This window comes from Numida meleagris, chromosome 13 (genome assembly GCF_002078875.1).
Source record: "Numida meleagris isolate 19003 breed g44 Domestic line chromosome 13, NumMel1.0, whole genome shotgun sequence".
Taxonomy (NCBI): Eukaryota; Metazoa; Chordata; class Aves; order Galliformes; family Numididae; genus Numida; species Numida meleagris.
Genome location: NC_034421.1, coordinates 9,111,196 through 9,131,890, shown reverse-complemented (window position 1 = coordinate 9,131,890; position 20,695 = coordinate 9,111,196). Strand labels below are relative to the sequence as shown.

The following is a 20,695-nucleotide window of genomic DNA, read 5'->3' as shown; positions in this document are numbered from 1 at the left end:
AACCTAAAAGAAGCAAATCCTCATCTCCAGTCCCCACTTGGCACATTAAATTCATCTATTTTAAAACATGCCCACCACGCTGGGGATGGAGCTCTTAAAAAAGCAGGACCAACTCACCACAGTTTGAATCAGCGTTAACACCTCTCATATCCTTACAAAGTTTATAATTCAATAGAGCAAACAACGACATTGAATAACTCATCTTTACTACAACTTCTCTTCCAGTTTCAGACTAACAGGAAAAAAATAAGAATAAAAAAATAACATTTCCACCATTTCATAAAGTGTTTATTGAGGATGGTAACACAGGATAAATCATGCAACAGCTCAGTAAAAAAAGGGAATCATTTAAAGGATAAAGAATGGTAACTGGTGCTGCTGATTTTGGAAAGTCTATTAAAAAAATATTAGTTGTCCAAAAGTGACATCAAAAACCACTTGAAGCTGAACATGGATGTTGCTTATACAGCACTCATTAAAAAGAAAGTGTAGATATTGTTTAAAAATGATCACCTACAGATTACTGTAATCAACAACTTACACGTCTCCCACTTCTATAGCTGCAATGGTGTCGCAGGGCTGTACATCCAAAATATTTAACCTCCTTTTCCTGAACAAAGAATATAGTTACAAGAATTTGCCACTAAGCAACATAACCATAACTCTCACTCTTCACAACCTGCACTGCCAAGTGCTATCACTGTTGGGATTACCTTCCCAAACATCATGGCAAAACAGGAAAGGCCAATTTCTTGAGGCCGCCAGATTTCCTTATTGCCCTCTTGCCATCAGCCTGTTTTAGAAGGAGGACAACTACGGAATGTGACTGTTCCCCTTCTGGCACCAACATACGTTTTAAATAAGGAACTCCACGTCAGCAGATGGCACAAGGATTGGGCACCAGCACATCACGTCAAACATTGGTGGTTTTAGATTTAAGTTGACATATATTCACCTTTTGGAAAAAATAAATATAGTGGAATGAAAATTGAATCAAAGGGAAAGAACAGATGACTACCATCCATCAAGGATGCACATGTTTGTGCACTGAAAAAGAAAAAAAAAAAATCAGTCATTTCAAAGAAATTCTTGAAAATTAAAAAAAAAGTTTGCACTTTTTCCTGGTCATAAACAATCTCACAAAAATCTCACTTTTGGAATTATTCCAATTGAAACCATACACTGAATTTATTAATACAGTATAAGTTTCTTTATGTAAAAAATCTTTATACATAGTAATAAAAAAGATAAAGGCAAGATGCATCAAACAGAAATCTGCTGGTTGTTTTTCCTCCGTTCTTACAGAGCCGCTGATGACTACCTGCACTATAAAGAGCTGTGTTTCTGACTTTCTGTCTCAAGCATCTTCACCTTTGCTTGTGATAAGGATTGTTCTGTCCAAGCATCCAAAAGGACAGATGCTGGTGATGTTTTTTTGGCACTTACGCTGGCAAACTGAGCTTCTTTCCCTTGAGTACTGTAGGAAAAGAAAAGTAGAAAAGTTAGCAATACAAAGATGAGATGAAGAAACACAACTGTTAGAACTTCAAAGGGATCAAAACCTATCAGTCCCTTTGGTAGAAAAGGTTCACTGCTCTTAGTCCTCCTAGACTTGCCTCTCTATTCAATACAGACCAGCAAAACTACAGCGAAGTAAGAATTCCAACCCTGCTCTCTCACAACAATCTGACATTCTCACTTTTCAGCCTCACTGGACATAATACCCTGTGACTGCGGCTTTTTAGAGTAATGACTAACACAGCCACATTTACAAAGTTTTGTGCTTATATGATGGATGCTGGAATACCAATAACAGCAGAATTAGTAACAGATCCAAGAGAATCAACTGCTTCTACACTTAGCATCTGCAGACACAGCCAACAACCTCTGGACTCCAGAAGTACTTAAAACACTGGAGGAAACTGTGTGTAAGTGTAACACCTGCACAAAAAAGTATTGTCAGTAGAAGCATGAGGATCATGCTTGTTGACAGCAGATAACTGTAACCTGTATTTAGTCATATTTATTTTCAAATTTGTAAATAAAGTTTGTCAGACCATTTATACATTTATCTGTATTAAAAACAGTCCTCAGAAATACCCTGAACTTGTAGAAAATGTTCCTGATAAATCTAAAAAGGAGATTACAGTAGTAATTTGCATACAGAATTAACAACTTAGTAATGTCTATAAAGCCAATGCACATCTGCAAAGTGCTACATTTCATTATCTGAAGCTGCAAGTTATCACATTACTCACCTTTTGTAACATACAAATAGAAGAAGTCACAGTAAAGAACGGTCTGGACCACACCAGCAACAACAGCTATGAGGTCAAAAAATCCCTCAAAATAGTAGCGCCAAATCCAGTTGACTAAGTACAAGGCACGGTACAGACCCAGGAAGAAAAGATAGTGAGTAGTGATGGTCTCCGCTTCCCCAGTTTTACTGATCATAAAAAGCTGAGGGAGAATAGCAACTGATTCAAGGTAGATGGAGAAAGTCCACAATATCTGGAAGGAAAAAAACCAACACAGATTATTCAACTGTCATACTGTTAACAGAAGCCTTTTCACCCCGTATCAATGAACATCACTCTGCCAGGAACAGGCACCGTATTTTGGCAAACTACAATAAAAAAATAAAAGTTTCACAATCAACCCCGGAATGGTACAAGGTAACAACTCTTCAGACACCACTCTCCCAATCAGCCATCTGGTGAGCTTGCTGATACAAGTCTACCCATTTGTATAGATTAAAGAATATTAACAGAGTACAAAATTTAAAACAGTATCTCAAAATGTTGCAATTCAAATTCTTTTGCTAATTAAATCACGCAACTCCAATGAACATCAAAAGGTCAGTCCACTTTTAAGCATCTAAAGTTATCTCCATTTTGTGTAAACACTGAACTCTAATCACATTTTTTTTCCTGACAGCAGAACACATAGCTGCTCCTCAAACACAACAAACAATTCCTTCTAACACTCTAGACTATTTGTAATTCTACAAAATTTAACAGGTACTACAACTTTTTTTGATTTCACCAGGTGGCACCAACTACTCACATTCCGGGTTATTTCCTTAACAAACATAACAAAAGGAGGGATATGAATTAGCATGACAAGATAGTTTTCTCTTAATAAAATACTCAATGTTAATTAATAATGTAAGTCTCCCGAAGTGCTTTAAATTGTCAGCGACAACTACACTGTAAAGATGCATTACGGAATTAGCCTGAACCTACTAATCAAGCATCTTTCAGAACACTCCTCATTCCTCTAAAAAAAAAAAAATGTTCACCTTTATGTACTACGTATTTTAGGAAAAAAAAAAAGTGCAACCTCCTGCCCATAACCAACTCACCTCCAGAGGAGAGAAGTCGTGATTGACAAGAAACGAGAGTCCACCAACAGGAACTATCAGAAACTCCACCCTGAACGTATCATGGTTTCCATCATAGGTGGCCTTAAATTTCATGTAGATCAGGTACACGGTGGCGTACGAGCAAGCAATGTAGATAAGCTAAAGAGCGAGGAAAGAAAAAGAAATACCCACAGAGGTTGCAGGATTACATTAAACTCACTGAACAAAGCTATTTCCAGGTACTAAGAGGAATAAGTTGTCTTTTTCAGTTTGTATTTTTTGCTTACATGCTTCTGCAATTTCAATTTCATGCTATGCGGTTGAATTCAGCTTTTCTCAGCAGGGAATAATTCAGAACCAATGAGCCAGCGATGTTTTAAGTGTCACCTTGCCTCTGGATGAAGTGATTGTCAGAAGCTGCTTTCTGTCAGAGACCCTTCCTTGAGCAGAAACAACTACAGAACCAACTGGAAGATCGCTTCTGCTACTGCAAAGGAAGCACTGGCCCAAACGTTTAAGCTAAAAACATACGTGTGCATACATATAACAGGGAGAAGCCTTGTTTTTCATTCAAAATGTTTAGGGGTGTGGTGGCTCATGTGGCAATCAAAAAGCTATTGAATCAAGCCCCACCTAGACTCAGCTATTTAACATATAACAAACCAGCTCGTTTGACTTACAGCTTTAAACATCTCTTACAGCTGCAGAGCGGCCAGTGTTCTCTGAAACCAACATGCCATGAAACCAAGAGCTAAAAGACTGCCAGAAGCACTGAAGAGGAACTCAGTTTCAATTTCAGCTGATGTCGACCCTTACCATTTTTAATTGCTACAGCACAGTAGACTTTATACTTATTCTCCATGGGACAGGTAAGTGGCCTTATTTTACAGGTAAGTAACCACCATCAGAGAGAATATATCACTTACTGAAGGGCACTCTGCCATCAGCAGGACAGAGTTCACACTGTCCTGAACACAATCTAATACAGCAGACTAGACAATTTAGCATCTGCCTCAGTTTCACCACGAAGAAAAGCGTTTCAAACAATTCATTGTATTAGGTATAGGTTCTTCACAACTGAAAAGAAACAGATCTAAACAAACAAACAGAAAACAACAGTAAAACCACTGCCTGCAGGTGGCACAGGCTCCCCAGGGCAGTGGTCACAGCCCCAAGATGCTGGAGTTCAAGGAGCATTTGGACAGCGCTTCAAACGTGGGGTTTGGTTTTGGGTGCTCCTGAGTGGAGCAAAGATCTGGACGTGATGATTCTTGTGGGTCCCTTCCAAATTGGGATGTTCTGTGATTCTACTGCCAGATATCACATTTAAGGAATCCCTACAGCAACTGTAAGCTCATGATAATTGGTACGGTCCGAAAAGGCACTAAGGAAGTGTCAGTGAACCCCAACTCCTCACTGAAAGTTACTTAATGAGAATAGTACGTTCTGGGGCACTCAGAAAGTTTCCAAAGACACTAAAATAAGAAAAAAAAAAAAAACCAGCCTATACTCAGAGGTACTATGCAAAATCAACTGTGAGATGCATAATGCTACAAACCACAAAAACTAAAGTCTGCAGATCAGTAAGAAAGGCAGTTAGTACCAACTTGCTTATATTCCCACAGCACAGAAGCAGCCTGTATTTTTTATATATCTGTTGACCACTACCAGATAAATACACTTCAAGCTGGCAACTACAGTTTAATTAATATTAAAAAAAAAAATAGGCAAGCACAAGCAAAACCAAACCTGAAGGAAATTCCCTTAATTCTTCAGTATTGTTCATATTAACTATCTAGTCTTTCCTCCTGGCAAAGTTACATTATCCTCTGAACTCAAATTGAAAAGCAATAGGAAAATCCAAGCAAAATGGAACTGGATTAAGAAGGTGTCTGCTCTGGTGCCACCAATGCCAAACAAGCTGTACTATATGCTTTATTTTCTTGTACTGGGCATCAGAATTTGCTCAATTAGAGCCAACAAAACCAAATTTGAGCTGACTAACATTCAGTTGACAAGCACAGGGGGTATAAATCAGACGGAAGCCACGTTCTTGAAGAATACTCCTGAAAACTTTCGATCAGCCTCTGACGTTAGCAGCAATTCTGACTACACGTTTTGAACAGCTGTTTCCCTTGTAGAAAATGAGATTTTTCTTAAGTCTTTTCTAAAGTCTCAAATGAGAAATACAATTTATTTAAACCATTTTTGCCAAGGGCTTTTATTTTCAAGAACCAAAGAGGCATTTGTTGGAAATGTCACAGTCCCCACACAAACAGTTTTAAAATACTTGCATGTAGAGTGCAGAAAGAGTAGAGTTCCGAGTCCACTTTCCACACTCTTTACCCAACTTTGCAGTCGGCCATTTAAAAATGCCTCAATTCATAAAATTATGCACTCTGCATGCAGTAATACTAGCTTTTCTGACTCTGCGGTATACTCTACCTTCATAGATGTGTTATACAATGAAATGAATGAAGTGAAGAGGTCCAGATAGCGGGTAGTGAAGACCAGTGCAAACAGAAGCTGGCTTTTCCCAGAAATACCTAAAGCAAAAAAGGAAATAATTAATTACTTTTAAAGTAACAATGTTCTTTGAAACACTTGATGCCAAGGCTGAGGAAGAAGATATCCCTTATTTCTATGCAAGCTGATTACAAAATTAAGACAAAAACTGGGTTTCCAGAGCAAAGCTGTACAAACAGAACTGTACATAAACCTCCCTCAGCAGTGCAGCTGATATGAGTTACCTACACATTACTGTACTGGAAAAGTTGCTAGTACTATTTAGAAGTCACTCACAGTAGTTCCTATTATCCCCAAAAATACCACCTGTGAGCTGCCTGTTCTGCAGTATCCTTGGGCACCATGCAGCAAGGCTGCACGAGCATTCAAACCTCAGAGTGTTCCCAAGAGTTATCACTACCTGGAACAGTGTAAGTACTATAGGTACTGCAGACCCGGAGATGATCAGGAAGTGTGCTAGCACCAATTACGTGGCTTTAAAGGAATTGTCTGACGGTAAGACTCAAGTAACTCAATTCTGAAACTTAATTGGCCAAATGGCAGAAAAAAAAAAAATCTATCAAATAGTCAAAAACAGGTGTTACTACATAAAACTATTTTAAAAGGATCACGAGCTGAAGTAACAGCCACCTAGACAGACTTTGAAGTAACTTTCAACTTCAGGCTAAAGCCCAGACACCAGCCTCAGTACTTTGGCCACTTGAGTTTCTGAAACCAGCGATACAACCACAGCACCACCAACTGATTCAACACCCCACAGAAGTTTCGCATCGTCAGCCACTAAAAACTTCTGAAGACTTAGGAGAAGCATCACTCCCTAACACTGATGCGCTGGTGTTACAGCAAGGGGACAAAACCACCAAGCCCTTACCTTGCTATTCCAATTATTCTTGTTTCCAGTCACCCGGGGTGAAAATACACTAATCTGTTTAGCTAAGCATGCAAACACTGTTCTGGAAGACAAGGCAGGGAAAACATTCTCTAGAGAAGGTTATGATGCAAGGCTGAACATCCTTTCTGCCTTTATACAGACATATTTTTGAGAATGGGTTTTATTAACAGTGCCATAAAACAATCAGAAAACATGCAATCTGCTACAGTTTCACCTTGATTACTGTTTTGGAAACACTAAGCTGCCCCAAATGAAGGGACTGGATATTTATGCGGGAAGTACAGGAATGGCTGAAATTGTAACAATTAGAAAGGTTTTTGTTTGCAGCACTTGCACCTGAAGCGTAAGCCACGTTAGGTGAGCCTTACCTGCTATTTACATAATAGCCCCCAGTGGTCAATAACCAAGCACAGCAAACAGTAAGAGCCCAAAACCCCATTACATGGACTGCAAAGATGCCACACAAAAGCCCTAATTAAAAAGAATTACAGCAAAAAACAGCCATCAAACTTTTCCAAAGTTATTTCAGAAGTTCATTTGACATTTCTCAAACCCGAACAGGGCAGCAGCCCGCAGCAGCGCTCACAGCAGCGCTCAGAGCAGCCCTCCGGACAGGATGGGCCCAGCTCACAGCAATGGGGTGCACAGCCTCCAGCCTGCACCATGCCACCGTGTGCAGCCATGTTAGGATATTTCACGTGGTGTTTTCTTTCAGTTACTAACCGCACACAGCAATACAGAGCGTATCAAATATATTTATTATTGGCCACTGCTGTATGTTTGGATCCGGGTGTGTTGTCATACAAATACTATTGTATGAATGTAATACATTCAACAAATTCCTCTCAACAACTGCAGCCTCATCTCCCCCCACAACCAAGAAGTTGTCGTTTTTAGTAATGCTTTCGGTGTCACCGACTTCTGAATCTTGAGAATAGCCAGAAGTTCTGGAAACACACCACGAAGCCAAGGCCAAACGGATTTCCAAGGTAAGTAGGGCAGAGCAGGCAAGGTCCAGAGTTCAGACCAAAGGCCCACGGGGCACAGGCGGGCCAGGTGGGAGCGAGCTCTGCACCACGAGCAGAGCCGAGGTCCATGCCACGAGCAGGGCTGCAGGAGGGACACGGGTGAACACCACGTAGATGGGTTTGATGACGGGACTGTATCACTACACCAGCACAGCGCTGGCCGTGCCCACAGCTCACAGCTGTGACACGCAGACCACACTGTCACTCTCCTCCTCCCTCTCCTTTCACTCCTGAAAACATTACCTCATTCTGGATCTAACCACTTATCTTTTCATTTCTTCTCAAAGCCCCAGGCTCATATTTTCAGGAGTGAAACCTCTCCTTTTTGTTTTATCTTCGTGCACGGAAAAACTTATTCGGTGCCTGCTTCCAAGCTTGGCTAAAAGCAACAGCTGGAGACTCCACTGCAGTCTGCTCTTGTGGGGCTTGCAGTGACAGAGGCAGGGCAGGACACTCAGCTACTACGTATCACGGCCATGAAAGCTACAGGCCTTCCTGAGGAAGGCCAGCTCTTCACCACAGAGCCCTCACAGCCTTCTTGAAGAATAAAAATCAGCTAGTTCAGCATGAAGCCTGCATCAGCCACAGAACCACAACTCCTCTGGGTCTGCTAATGAAATACTAACAAACCTAACTCTAAACTCAAATTGTATCGACCAAAAATCAAAACTCTCCTTCAAAAAGACAGATGAAATTCCAGACCTACCTAAAGCAGTATTTTCTGTGAAAACACAGACAAATTGGCAACAGCCTATGGCAAAGTATTGTGTAAAACCTTCAACTCAATGTACGGTGCTGTCCATAGCAGATACCTGAAATTATGAGACAGCTCCATTGCCCAGCAAAAGCATTACACATTCATTATCTACACTACTTTTTTTTCCAGACGATTCAGCATATAATTTGCTGCAGGTCACCTTTAACACTTGACAAATGACACCGAGAGGAGCAAATCAATTCCCAGGCAGTAATTCACAGCACAAACAATCGAATTTCACTTAGAACGGATTAGAAAATACAGTCTGACCACAACAACGTGTGAAAGCAGAGTATTCTTCAAGTCTCACAAGTTTCCTAATTATGACACTAGAGTCAATAACATGTTAACCGCAGCACTCTCCAATGCTCCCAGTAATTATTTCCAAGCTGTTGTTTGGAGTGGCGAACATTTTCCCCAGTCCTCAATGCAGAAGCTCAAACAAGCAGTCATGCAAAAAGCTGTCGTCCTGCCAACTCTGAAATCACAACTTGATTTGCTTTCACCTCGTTATCTGCTTAGCATATTGACCGAATTAGGAAAAAAAGAAAGAGATGAAATTTGTCAAACACTGACAATGCAGAGAGCTTCATAGCACAGCCTTGCTCCAAAGGAAGCAGGAGCTGGTGTCTCCCCCGAAAGCCGCGGGCTGCGTGGGGCCGCCTGGCTCCAGCTGCTCCCACAGGCCTCCAGCTCCGCCTGAACAAAGGCTGCAGGCTCGCACAGATGCAGCGAGATGTGGAGTCGGCACCATGCGGCTCGCAGCTCTTCATGGATCACAGCCTACGGTTTAGCAATCACTCACAGGCCTCTGTTTATTTTCTAAGTCCCCACTGCTGGAGAAGTGCATGGTTAAAGCACCTGCTGGCCTGCTCAGTCTCCTCAGTCACCAATAACCATGAGGTGTAATTTTATTTAATTTACAAACTGCTCACCTGACCACGCAACGGAATCACATAAAGCCCTCTAACAATGGCACCTAGCAGGTACCAAACAACATCCAGCAACCATTTAGGGGTTGTTGTTGTGGACTTCACAAACATGTTCTGGGTAAATACATTTATAAAGCTTTTATTCACAGAAATGACAGCTGACAACAAGAAGCTGCTTCAGGCAGCAGCCCCCAAAGCAGAACCCGGGCTCCCCAGAGGCACTGTTCTCCTTCCACCCAGCTTGTCAGCCCTCCAATGCTAATCCCACAGAAGAGAAATGGATCTGGATTACTCCTAAGGATTCAGGCAGAACTAGAAGACACCAAGCAACAATCCCACACAAATAAATACTCGTTTCGGTGTTTAGCTGAGGAAGGTGAACGAATCAGACTGTTTTGGCTGAATGAGCACAAGCACATGGCTGTGTTAGAAGATGCTGAGTGACGCGGCGATGGGAGAGCTGAGGGCCACACATAATGCTCGCCCATCCGCCTCTCTATACTGGAGAAAGAGGTACCAGAAACAGCAACAAGTACGATTCCTCTTCCTTACTAACAGACCTCTAATAACAGCGATCCTCAGCCATAACTGACCCAAGAAAAACAACATCAGAGCACCTTTTAAATAGAAAGATGGGTTATGCTGCACTATACTGTGAGAACTACCTCATGTCCAAAGGTCACTTACAAATCTAGCTGAAGTACTATTTGAATTTTAGCCTTGTGCTAGAACTCCTTATTTCCCTACTTCAGACTATAAAATGTTACTTCTCAGCTCATTAACCCTTGGTTGGTTGTAACCTTGGCAGCTCTCCTCACTATAGCAGAAGACAGAACACTGCAGAAGAGCTGGAGCTCAGATCCTCCCGTGCCAGATCCGGGCAGTATTGTGATGCCCCCGAGCTTGGGCCAGGAAGAGTAATTATGAAAGAGCTCTTGGGCTCCTCGGCTCAAAAATGACATTCTGCTGACAGTATCCTATTTAAATGGTAGAATCATTTACTTCATATACGTTGTAAAGTCAAAAATCACACAAAGAAAATACTGCTATAAAGCACAGCTGTTCATTTATTATAATTTTTCTTTTGCGCTATCAAGCAGTTAGCAGCAAGTGACCTGATTTGGAAACAGAGAATCCGTGCTCCCTCTTACCTATAAGCTAGAGAAGATTTCATTTCTCCATCCACACCTCTCTCAGGCTGCAGCCCAAACCAATCCTTCACGCAAACATCCACCGACTGAGGAGCAATCGCTGCCCTGCCAGCGCCGGGCCCCAGCGGGCTGCCCGCCGCTCCTTCCCGCTGCCACGTCACAGCAGGCCGGGAGCACGGCGCGCCGCAGCGCCCGGGCTCTCCCTCCCAGCTCAGCCGCAGCCGCTCACACGAACCCGGCAGCGCTCCTCAGCCCGTACCAGCGGCACGGGCGGCAACACAATTCTTACTGCATGGAAACAAAGGGGAGAGCGCGCCGGCTCGCCCTGCGCGTACGGAACAGAGAAACATGAAGATGTGCAAACTGCAAGTCAGCTCCTGGCAGCGCAGCAGCCCGCAGGCAGCAAAGCACCGCACGGCTCGGCACACACGGCAGCAGGGCCGCGCGCCTCGGGAACGGGGACGCGACGCGTTCCGGCTCCTAGTGAGCGCAGCCCTGGCCCGGCAGCATCCGCCCCGGCCCGGCTCCCCATTCATTCGGCGCCGGCTGGGCCCTTACATAAAGAAGGAGTTCCCCGTGGGGGGGGCGGGGGGGCGGCCGAGACAGAGCTACTCAGGGATTCGAACACTTAGAGCTGCAGGCGCCGGGCCTGCAGGGAAACCGCAGCTCCCGCGGAGTGCCCCCGCTGCCGGGGGGAGGACGCGGCGCCCCTCAGCCCACCCTGCCCCGTTCCCGGCGGGCGGCCCGGGGGCCGCGGGAGGTGGGCGCCATCACATCGCACCCCGCCGCACCTCCCCGCCGCCCCCCGGGCCCCGCGTCCCCTCCTCAGGGAAGGAGAGGCCCCGCGGAGCGGGAGAGGCGAGCCCTGGCCCCTCCCGGCCCCAGCCTGCAGCCAGGAGGCGGCCACGGCGCCCAGCCCTCGGCACGGCACGGCACGGCCCGGCCCCGCCGCGCTCCCCCCGCCCGCCCGGCGGCCTTCCGCACGCACCAGCGCAGGAGCGGCTCTTCCAAATCTTGAGCAGCAGGATGATGATGGCCGCCAGGTGGGACAAGTCCCCGGTGAGGCGGAAGATGTTCATGGCGGCGGAACGGCGGAGCAGCCCGGAGCCGGGGAGCGAAGATGGCGCAAGCTCAGCGGGCACCGAGCGACGTGGCCCGGGGACGTGGCCAGACAGCCACCGCGCCCGGTGCACGCTGGGAAGCGGAGGGAGCGGCCCCGCCGGCCCCGCCCCGCGTCCACCCGCGGCCGTTAGCGCTGAGGCGGCGTCAGCTGTGCGCAGGGCGGGGGCCGCGTTATGGGCGCCCCGCGCTGAGGGCAGGGTGGGCCACGGGCCTCGCGTTCGCTCCGCGCTCCTCAGAAGCCCTTTAAACGAATAGATTCGAGATTCTTCCTTAGTCAGGGAATAGGCCTGCGCGCCCAGTAGCACAGTGAATGGGAGAAGGAAGTGGCCGTGTAATGCGGCACTCAGACACTGCAGCTGACATTTGATAGCAATTTTCATACTATGTGAAAACAAGTGGTGGGTCTGGTTCATGCTGAGCAGGCCAGGAGCGCTTACAAATCCTCCAAAAAAAAAAAAAAAGAATTGTTCCTTGCACCACTAAGGTTTTACAAGTCAGTGCTGCATGTTTGCGGACCTGCATCCCTGAATCACAGCATCATTCAGGTCAGAAAAGATCTCTAAGATCACCACGTCCAAACTCAACCCACCCCCAGCATGCCCCTGACCATGTCCTCAGTGCCACATCTCCATGGTGTTGAACACGTCCAGGCACAGTGACTCCACTGCTCCCTGAGCGGCCTGTGCCAGTGCCTGACTGCTTTTTCTGAGAAGCAATTTTTCCAAATATCCAACCCAAACCTCCCCTGGTGCAACTTATGGCCATCATGTCTTGTCTTACCGCTGTTACCTGGGAACAGAGGCTGACCGCCATCTCACCTCAACCTTTCCGGAGTTGTAGAGAGCCATAAGGTCTCCCCTGAGCCTCCTCCAGACGGAACCATCCCAGCTCCCTCAGCCGCTCCCTGTAAGATTTGTTTTCCAGACACTTCACAGCTTCATTGCCCTTCTCTGGACACACTCCATGGCCTCAGTGTCTTTCTTGTAGCGAGGGGCCCAAAACTGAGCACAGCACTCAAGGTGTTGCCTCCCCAGAGCTGAGTACAGAGGGACAATCTGCTGCTGCTCCTGCAGGCTGCATTACTGCTGATACAAGCTAGGATGCCATTGGCCTTCTTGGCCATGTGGGCACACTGCTGGCTCACATGCAGCCTGCTGAAGGAGGACACTGCCATCAAGCATCCAGCCCAAAGACACATCTCCTCTGATAACTCCACAGCGATGTCTATATTAGAATAACAAAGAAAGCTGGGACCATTATTACAGACCCTGTTTGAGGAAATTTTTTTACAGAACCACACTGTATAAAGTCTGCAGAAAATTTCCAGGGCCGCAGTCCTCACAGCAGAGCTGGCAGCACCGCTGTGCAGCGCAGACCGAAGGACACAGCTCCCTGTGTTAGCAGTGTGAGGCAGGCCGCAGGCAGGACCAGTCTGGCCACAAGCTTTGCCCACAGGGCTAACATGACAGCCCCCTTGTTGTACCAGCAATTGCAGTTAGCTGAAAAAAGGGCAGGGGTGCGAAAGACTCATAAGAATTAGGAAAAAATACTTGCTTAGTTTTAATCCTGCTCTCAGTGTTTTTGCTGGGGCTTCTTTTGCTTCTTGACCTCCTTAGGTATCTTTTTTAGTTTCTAGTTTGCTTTCACTGCCCTCTTCACAGCTCTGTTTTCTCTATTTCTTTGAAAAGTCTGCAAACCTCTCCTTTCAACAGTATTACCAAATGGGTAAAGCCATGATAAACTTGAATCAATTATAAGCTAGCTCATTTTATTTTCTTTCCTCTGACAAGCTCTTCAGTTGTTCAGGGCATGCAAGGGAGCCTATTATGCCTTTTAGAGCAACTGGAGGCAAAGCTACAGGCACTTGAAACGAAAATGTAAAAGTTAACAGGTCTTTTCCACTCCCCATGAAGAGAAGGCCCTAAACATTTCAGCCTTTGCTTTGCATCAGAAACTACCCTCAAACAAGAGACATGTTGTCACAGTATCTGCAGACCTGGCATACCTCTTCACTTTCTGGTTCTACCACCTCCTCAGCTGAGGAGCTGCAAAAGGGAGCCATCGCCTCCCTGGATATCTTCCTGCAGCTGACAGGAAGCAAAGCTCCCTGGCAGCCTCAGGACAGGCTTGGCAACCCTTGGCAAGCTCAGCTTTCCCTAGTCCTTGCTGCCCAGAAGCCCATTTGAACAGCCCTGCCTGGCTTGGCACCCTGCAGTGCAGCTGCACTCCCTGAGCAGGACCACACAACACTCCTGCAGAAGTTCACCCCACTTACCTAGGATACCTTGCACTCAGCCACAGCAAGAAGCAGGTGAAATGAAACAATTCTCACCTTTCCTCAGCCCTCAACTGAAGCTCCAGGCTTCAGTGGAAGGTGAGAAGCACATCTGATACTCTACTGGAGAACCTGTGCTTCTCAAAGGCACGCTGGTGTCAGAGCTCAGGGTACTCAGGTGATGCAAAGGACACTGCAGAAGTGGATAAAGATTGTCATAGGATGCAGCAAGGTACTGAAGTACTGCCTGAAATCAATGTCTCAAGAGAGAGAGAGGCTGTACAGCTTCGCACCTTTACTCTGCTCTAGTTTAAAGAATTAAAAACACTTTAATCATAAATGCATCTTCCCTTAGAAAGACATAATAGAGCATGAAATATTACCTGGGCCAAATATGCTGACCTGGGCAGTGGCATTAAGTGGACAAACTGCGCATTTCTTAGCCAGCTGAAGGCCTTCTTCAGTGCCTTTTCTCAGTGGTCTCAGGAAGGGAATCCTGGTGAAGCTGTCCATGGACTTCAGTGGACATTGCCTCAGATACTGACATCACATTATGCTGCATATTCTCCTGTAGCTTAAATATGTGCTACATTCTTCCACGGATCTCTTCCTGAATATATCTCAAATTTCTAAAATAAAGACCTTCTTGGCTTGAAAAGGGTCCAGTACAGAAATAAAGTGCATAATCTTAATGATCAATTTAGAGAGACTGGAGAGAGGGTGCCTCTCCTGAAAAAGTGGAATGTACTTATTGCACAGAAAAGCCTCTGATTAACGCAAATTATGGAAACAATTACAGAAATGTTTCACTTCTTTCAGAAGCAATGGAATCAACAATACCATGACAAGAATAAATAATTATTTTTTCAGTTCATACAGCATATATTCAGAGCTTTTTTGTGGTCTGAGCTGTTTTCTGACATCTGATTAAATATCAAAACACACCAGGCTCTGATTAGAGATGACCAAGGGCAGCTTTATCTTCTGCATTAAACCAACACATGATTTTGACTATAGCAATGCCTATTCTTTGTACAGTTCTTTTTTATACAATGGTTAACACTTGTTGGGGAAAGGATTACCAGAAAAAAAAACAAAAAAACGTGCTGTAACTGTCACATTTCTCCTCCAGAAATTTACTTCTGGTGTCTCTTCTTCTAGTCCCTCCAAAGAGAAGATTTCAGATATTAAGTGAGATGCTATTAAATACCTATTAGAGTAATTAATACCAGCTAAAATTTTAGAAAATAAATGTTACACGGTTGCCAGCAAAGCAAGAAATCCTCTGATCATAATTTCTTCACTTAATACTGCAATGTATAGTCACTTGGACTGCAAATTCTGAGCATGCCATGTGTTCTTGCATCATGAGGGCAAGAAAATCCTTATTAATCCGGATCGGAAAAGCAGAATGATGCTGAACAGCAAAGGGCAGAAACAGACAGATGGGCATTGGCTGATTGGTACTCTTAGCAGAGAAAAATGTAACGCATTTCCAGACTGTATGCTTCTGGGTAGGATTAACAAGATGTTAATTTTGACAAAAATATTGTATGGTAAAGAACTGCTATAGGTCCTAGTAGAGACAAGGGCAGGCAGAGTATTTGAACTAGTCTCCTAATTTCTCTGTTTAGGAACTGGGCAGATAAAGTTTCATAATGGACCAAACACTTTACCAAAATACATGAAAATAAGTACCTGGATGATACATTCTTTTGTTTGAAAAGTTTGGCCTTTATCTGCACTTTTTAAAGCATGCTGTATAACAATGCACAAAATATTATTTCCAATGAATTATTTCAGATTTCTGGGGATAAGAGAAATTTAATTTACATTAAGAGTTTGTGTGTATTCTTTGCAGACTTGTCTTTTCTGTCCAGTCTCCTTCCTGTCATACTGGGGAGGGAGGACAGAGCCCTGACCTCAACAGGAGTGGAGTAAGCAGTCCATGTGGTTGTGTTACATCATAAGACTCAGGAGTGAGTATCTTACTAATCAAGGACTACAAGGGAGTAAAATAAGGTTCTTAGCCCTCCTGAGATATTAGGCCCATGTATCTACAGCTCTTCTTAAAAAACAAACAAAAAACCCAATCCCCATACTCATCAAAAACATTTTCACTGAGATAAAGAGATTTCATTGCTTACACTTGCTTATCAGCCTAGAGTATCAGGTTTTTTGGGTTTTTTTGAGGGGAAAAAGAAAGAGGTTATTTGATTTCCGCTTCTCTCTAAGGACAATGGTTGTTCATAAGGGAATGAGGTACTTCGGTTCAACGAGTTATCATTCCTCAAATGATAATTTACAATCACCACAACTTGGTAAGAGCCAAAATACCAGCACATGCACAGCGGTCAGTGCTATGGAATTACCTATTCACATGACTCGCTCCAAGCAACTGTTCAATTCCTTGCTTATTCACAAGTTGCAAAACAAGAGTTCTTTGAGTTAGTAGGATCTCTTCCATATTTCCACATATTTCAGCTGGCACACCTGGAAGGCATGGTCACATCTGCTTCAAGATGGGGAGATAGAATGGGACTTCTAACATGATCCCAGTCAAATAGGATGGGACTGCAAGCTGTGTTATGGGAAAACAAATTGGGTGGTGATGATCCCAAGACAGGCACAGCAAGTCAAGATAAACTAAATCTGCCATGATGCAGTGCATAACTGCCTCTGGAGTATTTGAGCAGATTATACAAAGACATAAAGGGCTTCTTAATTTTAAAATTAAGAAAGGATACATATATATATTTTAAAGAGTGTCACACATATAGGTGTTGGTTAGCTCAGATGTGACAGACTAAGATCACTAGGAGTCATACATTCCACATACTGTATAAAAACAACAGCCGTAACACCAGCTTTACAGAGACATTTTTCAGATGCTGTGAATGGGTAGTTGTTATCTTTAAATCCCTGAATATAAGAAACCAGAAACACGGGATTTCTTCAGTACCAAGTGGCAAGGATATTTGATTCCATCAGCGATCCAGAGCTAGTAGCCCCTTTTTCTTTTCTAATGATTCTGAATATAAAGGTGGTAGGCCCTGAAATAATGAGCTGATAGAATACATTTTTTTTTCCTGTCTTATGACCCCTTAAGAATCCCACATCCCATCAAATGAATTAAACAAATACCTTCTCTAACTTACTGCTGGACAGGGCTGCTCGTCACATGGTTTACAACACTGAGAAGAACCTGGCCTATGCCAGAGTTAGGTCGGACTGTCAGCAGTTGGATGTATATCCTGCAGTATGGACGGCAGTGCCTAGCAAACATCAGAGTAGGAAGAAGTGGAGAGCAGAGCTGCAGTTCTCACAGTATGCAGAAAATTAGTGTCATGACATATACTCAACAGCAGATTTCTGCACTAGAGTCTGATTTTTTATGCTATTCTCAAATACACGTTAGAACTGAACATTACAACTTAACATTAGAACTTCAGGGTTTAAACAAATGTTACCCACATCTAAAACAATCAGGAACATTCCTTTTAGGATCAAAGAAAACTTTTCAAAACATTTTCCCGTAGCATACTCTTCCCAACAGCTTGGTGGTGTGGAAAGAGAAGTATGAGACATCTTTCCTGTGAACACATGCCAGTGATGTGGGTATTTTGCATATAATACACATAGGCAGATGTGAAAGGTTATTACGCCTATCAGTATCACGTCATGGTTGGTCTGCATTAAAGGAACCTGTGGTTTACAGGAGTAAAAAGGAAAGTACGTGTTTCAGTTTCTTATTAGCAATGGAAGCATGCCAGATTGTGAACGGACAACGGGTTACGTACACGGAGAGCAGACTACATGCTGTGCTCTCCAAATCTCTCTCTTCTCCGTGTACTCTCCTCACAGAAATTCATTTTCAAGAATTTTGAGATAGGCATATCATGCACAGATTCTGCATAATTAAAATTTTCATCTTTGACCTTCATAAGAGGTACACTGGCAAAAGTAAAATTACATTTCTACAATACTCATCATCCAGGATGCTCTCACATCACCATGCAAACCAAAGAGGACTTGTTCTCTCACCAAGAAGCAAATACAACATCCAGTGGGAGCTCTGCATTTACATTTTCTACACTACTCTTATAAGAAATAGATAAGCCTTTGACCAAATGTAAATGCAATGAAGATATTAACATGATTATTAATAAAATTAATAAATAATCAAGGAACTCAGCTATTTAAAAGCACTTGTGCTTGAAAGAAATTACAGCACAGATGGCACAAAACAAAGAGCTCATTCCTGTTCCAATTAAAAGCTGAACTCTTGACTCCCATAGTTGCAGACGGAATCACTCCCAGGTACATTGACAGAAGATTATCTTCAGCTCATGTGGATTTTTGAAGCGCTTGGTATAGCTACGCCACATGTCTGACTTTCACAGCTGAACTGGAAATGCTGTCTCTCTTTTTGACTATGACAGTATTTCTCCTGCATCTTCACAGAAGTGTACACAATATTCAAGTCAAGTAATTTATAGAAACCAAACAACCTTTGAGTGCTTTCACATTTCAGAGAGGCGGGATTTTTTAAGATGAGAAAACAGATAAGTATAATGAATTTGATCCATTTTTTGTTTTAGTGGATGCTTGCATGTATTTGCTGGGATTGATCATACAATTATTTTTTCTATTTAAAGAAATACCACAATCTACTGTTTACATGCAGAAAAGGAAATGCAGTGGGGAAAAAGCTGATATTTACCATTAGTACTAGAGAAAAAGTCGCAAGGCAACTTGCAGCAATAGTAGTTCTTAGCTCATATAATGCAAAGTACGTAGTATTGTTTGTAACATCGTGTCACATTTTCTAGGGTTAGAGATAGGCAAAGGCAGTTCCTAAAGCAGCAGATTGCTAAGGGGCAAGATGGAACAGGAGGGGGTGAAAAATGGCCATGCTCTCACTGCCTCCTTTGCCAATAACAGAGTCCTGAAAATCAGGTTGGCCCCTGCTGCTGCTGCAGGAATTACAGACTACCTGGGACTGCGGTGGGAGCTGTTACTCCCAGCAACAGCAAAAGCTCACTCTTCCTCAGCAAGAATCTGCAAACTGCTCCTCTCCAGCCCTACTTCTGTCCTTTCCCCAGCTGTAGCAACTTTTCAAATCTGCTTTCAGTGCTAAGCTGCTAGATTTGATGTTTGCCATAAGGAAATACAAATAAAAGTCTGAAAGTCATTTACTACAGCACAGCCCTAAATGGAAAAGCTGAACTTTTAAGTCTGTTCAATGCCTTTTTTAATTCCCGAATAAGGACTTTTGCAATGGCAAAATGAAAAATGGTACCATGAATTCTTGGCATAAGACCATGCTGATGAACACAAAAATATATGTTCACATTCAGAGAATTTTTAATTTACTTGTTTTTCCACATTTTAAAATACTGAGGTCTGACAGGAAAAGCATTAGACACACAAACTATATGTGGTTTATAGTTATGAGAAACTAATTATTATAGACCCTGTGGAAAGTGCTGGATTGACACTCCTAGTGGTACATAGTCCCAGTGAACAGTTTTCTCCTACAGTTTCTAGCTGTATCCTTCAAATCTGACCAAAGCGGAAGGTCAACTCATGATGAAAATAATAAGCTTTCCATGGTGCATTTTGTCACATCAAATGCTAACAGTATTGCACTGCCCTCTGTGGTAACAATTCTGTGTTCTATTCATGCAGCCATGGGGAACTACATTTATTAAAAATGCTTAAATAAGATCACACAACCACTTCTTAGCTGAGCAGGATTTAAACTAGTGTCCCAGAGATGAAATAATTTTATTGCAACAGCAGTAACTTAGTGTGGCTTCTAGTATGTCACACAGAAAGATAGCCCCTGTCCTGGGGCTATAAAGCATAAGAAGAAAATACAACAGATGGATTAAAATAGCATGACCAAATAAGCCAGAATAAAAAGGACCGGGATAAAATACATCAATTGCCTGTCCCCTGTGTCATTCAGGCTTCTCTCTCACACATAAGCTTTATCTTTCAGTAACTTTCTCATGATACACATAAGGCATTTCCAATTTTAAAATTTGTTCTGAAGTACTTGGAGGGATCCCATCTTACTTGTTAATGGTAAAGGAAAGGAAAGGAAAGGAGATACTTCACATCATGATGCCAGATGAAGATGTTGTTTTTAAGAAATTAACCAGGTTGCACTCAGGCATCTGAGTACCTCTTCATTCTGCTATTTGTGCTAAGCTGCAGCTCTTCAGCACCTCCTTTTTGCAAGCTACAGAACACTGAAAATTGAAAAGCAAAGAAAAATATCATATCTTTTGACATACTTTGACATACTTGGTTTGCAGTCTTAAATAGCGAGTGGAATACTAGAGCATTTAGTTTGATTAACTAGCATTTTTAACTTAAGCTCATCAGTGCTCTTGTTAAATTTTATTCTGTTAAAATTATAAAACTCAATAAAAGTTAATGGCAACATTCACTTAGCTGGTGGTTATCACAGCACTTGTGGAATAAAATCTTATCAATGGACTGGAACAAACAAAATACAGATTAAGACCAACATACCCTAAAAAAAAATTCACAAACTGATTGGTGTTACATGGAATTTTAAATATACTTTTGTTAACGCTGGCCTTATAGTAAAGATAAGATAAAGTGCTTTACCCT

The 20,695-nt window shown here is 43.2% G+C and overlaps 2 protein-coding genes across 5 annotated transcripts in view; both read right to left on the bottom strand.

The window, feature by feature from the left end:
- Positions 262–11,862, bottom strand: KDELR2 (KDEL endoplasmic reticulum protein retention receptor 2). The gene is made up of 5 exons (XM_021411233.1): positions 11,639–11,862; positions 5,810–5,910; positions 3,365–3,523; positions 2,259–2,511; positions 262–1,477 (listed from the first exon to the last, which is right to left on the bottom strand). The coding sequence occupies exons 1-5, from the start codon at positions 11,727–11,729 to the stop codon at positions 1,443–1,445; spliced, it is 639 nt and encodes a 212-aa protein (XP_021266908.1). The 5' UTR covers positions 11,730–11,862; the 3' UTR covers positions 262–1,442.
- Positions 19,397–20,695, bottom strand: part of OTOA (otoancorin) — a 36,846-nt gene continuing 35,547 nt past the window's right edge. For all 4 annotated transcript variants that reach the window (XM_021411345.1, XM_021411346.1, XM_021411344.1 and 1 more), the window contains one exon: positions 19,397–20,307. The gene's annotated coding sequence lies outside the window, so the exon portion shown is untranslated. The remainder of the gene's footprint in view (positions 20,308–20,695) is intronic.